Consider the following 6,662-nt stretch of genomic DNA (forward strand, 5'->3'; position numbering starts at 1 on the left):
TCACAGTTTGTCTCCTAGTATGAAAACAAAAGTTTTCATATCGTGGCCAGAAAAACCCAAAGTCTTTCACAGTTGGGTGAGAACATTAAAAATGTCTCTGCTTCTACATTTCTGCTTCAAAGTCCAGATTTTCTGTTAAAATAACGATCTACATTTTGTAAATATACTTTGTATGTGAAAGCTGACAATTTGTAATAAATTGGTAATAAATTTTGTTCATGCCCAATAGGAAGGAATTCAATGTCATGGTAAGGCAATTGTTCTCTTACGGCAAGCATTTTGGCTAATAATAATAATATTTTATTTATATCACACCCTCCCCATCCGAAGCCGGGCTCAGAGCGGCTAACAACAATAAAAGTAACACAGCATTCTAAAATCATTTCATTTTAAAATACATTCAAATCAAATTAATGATTATATGGAACAGTCCCCCCTCCTCCTCCCGGCTGTTATAGGGTTCTACTGGAACCCCCCCCCCAAAGAAAATGCCAACTGGGGGGGGGGAGAGACCCAGGGCAAAGAGAAGTAGGAAGAACCGCTATGCCAGCAGAATTATTATTATTCTTATTTATTCAATTTATACACCACCAATTTATACACAGAGGTCTCAGGGTGGTTCACAAACAAGACCACAACATATAAAATCAAACCAATCTTCCGGGGGGGGGGTCTCATCAGCTGAATCCCACCCAGAGTTCCTCTCTGTTTAGCTAGAGAAAGGTGAATGCCGACAATCACTTTTAGCTGTATCAACACTGACTGGTGCATTTCTGAAGTACAGTATTTGGTGATGAGACAGCAATTCAACGACATTTCAAAGAAACATGGAAACCCAGTTCTTCTTTTCCTTACGAACAGCACTGAGCCATTTTTGTTTAACCAGAGCATGGTTAACATTTGATAGAGCTGATTAATCTGTGGTCACTGGGAGGCTTTAGCAATGAACTGAGCTTAGCATGGCTACCCTTTAGCAATTGCGGAGGAATCAAGAGGGAGCTCATAGCTGGAGCTTCCAGACAACAGAAAATTCATACAGAAATGCCACTGTAGGGGATCTTTGAAGTTATGCCCACATTGTGTTCGAAATTCACCAGGTGCCAGGAGCATTTCACTTGTGACCAAGTGAAGATGCCTGGGCACCAAGATGGCGGCTGATGCCGCCACCACCTGGAGGTGTGTGCCTGGGGATCCTAGGACCTTGAGTGTTGTCACACACTAGCAACACATCCTGTAGTAATAAGGGAAGTGGGTGGAGCTGTTGTTTAAACCACTGAGCCTCTTGGGCTTGCTGATCAGAAGGTCAGCGGTTCCAATTCGAACGGGGTGAGCTCCTGTTGCTCTGTCCCAGCTCCTGCCAACCTAGCAGTTTGAAAGCACACCAGCGCAAGTAGATAAAAAGGTACCACTCTGGTGGGAAGGTAAATGGGGTTTCCATGCGCTCTGGTTTCCGTCACAGTATCCCATTGTGCCAGAAGCTGTTTATCTTGTTGGCCACATGACCCGGAAAGCTGTCTGTGGACAAACGCCGGCTCCCTCGGCCTGAAAGCGAGATGTGTGCCACAACTCCATAGTCGCCTTTGACTGGACTTAACCATCCAGGGGTCCTTTACCTTGTAAAAATCTGTTATATTCAGTGCCAGATTGATATATAAGCTAAACAAGCTATAGCTTAGGGCCCCACTCTCTTGGGGGGGGCCCAAAAAAATTAAAGGGAAAAAAACCCTTGATGTACATTTCCAAAATATAAGATAAAAAACAAATAAAATAAAACCTTCATACAGCAACAGTGTTTTGCGTTGTGTAGGCTCCTAGGATGTAAGTAACAGCCTGCTAGCCTGCTCTCTAAAATATCACATATAAAAGGCCCCATTACCTTCAGTAGCTTAGGGCCTCATCAAACCTAAATCCGGCCCTGGTTATATTTCATCTACACAATCAGAATGAATTTCAGGAACCCAAAAGTCGTATTAAAAATATGACCTTTGAGCCATCTGGCCCAAAAATGGCAACTAGGCATTCTGCTCTGGTGGCTGCAACCCTGGTTTAAGGAGCCATTTGCTGCCTAGCGTATATATCTGAGTTTCTAGCTCTGCAGGGGAGGGTCATACATTAAAAGCAATAGTAATAGGGTGAATGTACTGTGGCAAGCAACCAGGTTGCTGGGTCCTTCAAAATGGCTTGCTTTGTATCAAACCTTAGTGGGAATGGTGTGTGAGCAGCCACAGCTGGCAATATATGATTCAAGCCATCTTTCCAATTAACGAGAAGCAGAAAGGGAAGCTGATTGGTTTGAACTGTGTCAAGAGGAAACAGGTTTGCAACAGATGAACACAGCTGGCGGTTTAATTATGGCAATATTAGTGTTACTGCAATACAAATGCACGCAATTAATTTAATGTTCTATTTCGGGCATGGAAAACACAACTTGTTAGAAGCCAGGTAGGACTCTTACCTCACAGACATGCATTTAGCATTTTGAGTAAAAACAGGGGGTTTAGAAAAATAATATAACTGCACCCTGATCTTACTGGGGTTTTCTATGGGAGCAACACTCAAAGCAAGGGGAGCCGAAAAACAGAAGCCCAGTTAAATCAGTATTTAGAAAGAAATTATGCAATGTATATGGCAGAGCAATGATAGATAATTAACAACAATACATTCACAGAATGCCAGTTGGCCTCTGAATAGATAAAAAAGGTAAAAGAACGCTGGATGGTTAAGTCCAGTCAAAGGCGATTGTGGGGTTGTGGCACTCATCTCGCTTCAGGCCGAGGGAGCCAGTGTTTGTCCACAGAAAGCTTTTCTGGGTCATGTAGCCAGCAGGACTAAACTGCTTCCAGCGCAATGGGACACCGTGACGAGTGCCAGAGCACATGGAAACACTGTTTACCTTCCCGTCGCGGTGGTACCTATTTATCTACTTGCGCTGGTGTGCTTTCGAACTGCTAGGTTGGCAGGAGCTGGGACAGAGCAACGGGAGCTCACTCTGTCATGGGGATTTGAACCACCAACCTTCCCACTGGCAAGCCCAAGAGGCTCAGTGGTTTAGACCACAGCGCCACCCACGTCTCATCATGCCTCTGAATACCAATTGCTGGGAATAGCAGGTGGGAAAAGTGCTGTTGCACTCCTGTCCAACTTGCAGGCTGCCCACGGTCACCTAGCTGGCCACTGGGAGAACAGGATGCTGAACTGGGTGGGCCCTTGGCCTGATCCAACAGGTCCTTCTTGGGTTCTTATAACTGGAGCTATGCCACCGCTGCCTCTATCAGCAGAATAGCGGCTCTGACCCATGTAGGCTCAGCCCAGGTAGAAAGGCTAGGGAAACACATCACAGAAAACGTAAAAAGCAGCTTAGACACTATATACAACCCCATCACCTCTGGAAACACAGGAGCAGTAATTGTTAACAACAACTGTTTCTGTTTGAGAATTCCAGGTTGATGTTTCTTGGGAGGAGTTATGCAAAAAGGATGTGAAATTTACTGTATGTTATATGTTAAAGAGAAAACTATCCTAAAATGATGTCCTGGTGGCATTTAACACCAAATAAAGAATGCGTCAAGTAAATGCTGGAAAAGTAAGCAGGTAGATGGATCATTCTTCCATACGTAGTGGACACGTACAAAAAGCTAAAGGCTTTTGGGAAATGATAGATAATGAAATGAAGAAAATGTTTAAATGGGCTATTCCCCGAAGACCAGAAGCTTTTCTTATAGGCATAATAGGGACAAAGGTTCCAAAGAAAATGACTAAACTATTTCCGTATGTGACAACAGCAGCTAGAATATTATATGAACAGAAATGGAAAGAAGGGAAAGTTTCAACGAAGGAAGAGTGGCTTTTGAAAGTAATGGACTAGGCAGAAACGGCAAAGCTGACAGCGAAACTAAGAGATCAGAATGATGAACTTTTCATAGAAGAACAGAGGCCTTTTGTGGACTATTAAAAGAATATACAATGGGCAAATGCAATCATGGGCAGGATTCATGATATAAACAGCGGAAGAAAAATGATAAAATAACTAAGAGAGAAACTTTTTGTAACACATAAAGATATAACACAGTAGAAAAGGTCAGTCAACTTATAGAACAATGTGTTTGCTTGGAAGGTTATTGTGAAAACGTTTGAAAGCTAAACAACAGAAAGCTATGCTGAAGAAACAGTTACTGTGATCAAAGTTGTTACAAAAAACTACACAGGGGTTTGTTTTCTGAACTGTCAGGTAGTAGAAATTGCCATCCACTCACACAACGGAAACTTGCATCATTGGATTGTGTTTTAATTAAAGGAATGAAACTCACCATTTCTTTTCAGGAACCAGAGAATCAATCTGAGGATTCATGGCTTCCATTTTCCAGCCACTTATTCTACATATTGTGGACAATTAATGTAAAAGTCATTCTTTGTTGCAACAGAAAAGCTTTGCTCCCACACATCTTGAAGAAACCCTAAATGATAAAGACATTTAAAGGGATATTTTAATGGCATGCGCTTCTCAATGAGTGTTCTCCTTGAAATGTGGCACCCAAAACTAGGAGCAGTACTCCAGATATGGCTCAACCAACACAAACAGAGCAGAATGAATCCTTCTCATGAATACAGTTTAAGATAACATGAGCTTTTTTAGTAATCACATTGCACTCCTAGCTTAGATTCAACTAGGGCACCTAGATCCTTTTCACAGCCTTGGGCACAGGTTGCATCTAAATGCAGCACTTGTAAACAAGTGGATTTGGGTAGATGCGGCTTACCATGCAGGGATAATGTGAGGCTGCTGTTTGTGGATTTTAGCTCTGCTTTTAACACTATCCTCCCCCATAGACTGGTGTCCAAGCTAGAGGCGATTGGACTCTCCAACTCCACCTGTCTCTGGGTTTTGGATTTTTTGTCAGAACGTTCTCAGAGGGTTAGAGTAGGGTCACATATGTCCACAGCCCTTAGCCTTAACACCGGCTCACCACAGGGTTGTGTGTTGAGTCCCCTGCTCTATACTCTCTATACGTATGACTGTACAGCCATCTATTCCAGCAACAAAATCATCAAGTTTGCTGATGACACTACGGTGGTGGGGCTCATTTCAGGAGGGGATGAGTCCGCCTATCGGGACGAGGTGGAGCGGCTCTGTGTTTGGTGTGGAGAGAACAATCTGGCTCTTAATACGGCCAAGACCAAGGAATAGGTGGTGGATTACAGGGAAAAAAAGGCGGACATTCAGCCCTTGTATATCAACGGGGAACGGGTGGAGAGGGTGGCAGAATTCAGGTTTTTGGGAGTGACTATCGATCAGGGCATGACTTGGAGCGCAAATACCACTGCTCTGGTGAAGAAGGCCCAGCAGAGAATTTATTTCCTCAGACTTTTAAAGAAGAACAATCTGAGTGAGAGACTGCTGGTGTCCTTCTACCGAGGCTCCATAGAGAGCATTCTCACATACTGTATTTGTGCTTGGTTCTCCAGTTGTACAGCTAGGGAGAGGAAGGTGCTCCAGAAGGTCATAACCACAGCCCAAAGGATTATTGGTCATCCTCTCCCATCTTTGGAAGAACTGTACGGTTCCCGTTGTCTTAGGAAAGCAAACAACATCCTGCAGGATTCATCTCACCCGGGATACAGTCTGTTTGCACTACTGCCTTCTGGCAGGAGATATAGAAACATCAAGTCAAGGACAAATAGACTGAAAAATAGTTTCTATCCAAGAGCTGTGGCCTTTTTGAATGCTGTAACTCGATAGTGTGACCTGGGAGTTTGATGGGTGTGGGTGTGGCTGGAATGTGGTTTGTTTGGTTGTTGTTGTTGTTTTGCTTTTGTTGTTTTTAAGGGATGGCATCCAATTTCGTTGCACTTGTGCAATGTTGCACTTGTGTAATGACAATAAAGAATCTATCTATCTATCTATCTATCTATCTATAAGAAAAAAATGCAACTTCTGCACAACTACAGAAGATCAAGGAAATATCTCCTCCTTTTGCTTGCTTTGTTCCTTTGAAATCAGTGGTGCTCCCTTCATAGACAGAGGGGTTACAAGTTTCTGTCAAGCAGGCAAGTATGTGTGTGGTTTAAAAATAAACAAATTACTATTTACAATCACAGCAATCTAATCTCCTGCTAAGAGAAGCTAAATCAGTGCAAGACCAAACTACACGAAGGACCATCTGAAATCCTTGCTAGTTAACATTAAGGTGTTGCATGAACCACATATTTGCAATAACAGAAGTGTTATGTTTCCTAGGCAGCAGGGAAATGTACCTTTTGAAATAAGTTTCCCAAATGCTTGTGAGACAGGTGACAGTACACCTATGAGATAAGCTTGGCTCACACTTATTAACTAGCATTGTAACACAAAATCCCTTTTTCGGCTTATACCAGCTGCAAGGCAGAGAGATGTTCAGCGAGCGCCTCTTTCCCCATCGCCACATCTCAATGCAAGGAAAAACTGCACCTGGAGAACCTCCACCTGCTGCAGAACTTGTGCCAGGACAAGCCAGCAGTCCTAACAGCTACTCAGTTTCTCCTGTCCTGCTGCTTGTACAATCATTGCTCCTTGGGGCAGGAGAACAACTTTGCTCTTACCTTTTAGCCCCAAGGTTTTCCAAACCTGGGTCTCTGGCAGGTTTTTTTGGGGGGGGAGAACTACAACTCCCATCATGCCCAGCTGG

General features: G+C 43.3%; 1 protein-coding gene across 3 annotated transcripts in view; it reads right to left on the minus strand.

Moving 5' to 3' along the window:
- The window catches only part of CCDC171 (coiled-coil domain containing 171), a 217,647-nt gene extending 213,216 nt beyond the window's left edge, over positions 1-4,431 (minus strand). For all 3 annotated transcript variants that reach the window (XM_081893784.1, XM_081893785.1, XM_081893783.1), the window contains exon 1: positions 4,308-4,431. In XM_081893784.1, the coding sequence (XP_081749910.1) occupies positions 4,308-4,357 (50 nt within the window). In that variant the 5' untranslated portion in view covers positions 4,358-4,431. The remainder of the gene's footprint in view (positions 1-4,307) is intronic.
- Between the last annotated feature and the right edge of the window lie 2,231 nt (positions 4,432-6,662).

Source organism: Podarcis melisellensis (genome assembly GCF_964234715.1).
Source record: "Podarcis melisellensis genome assembly, chromosome: 17".
Taxonomy (NCBI): Eukaryota; Metazoa; Chordata; class Lepidosauria; order Squamata; family Lacertidae; genus Podarcis; species Podarcis melisellensis.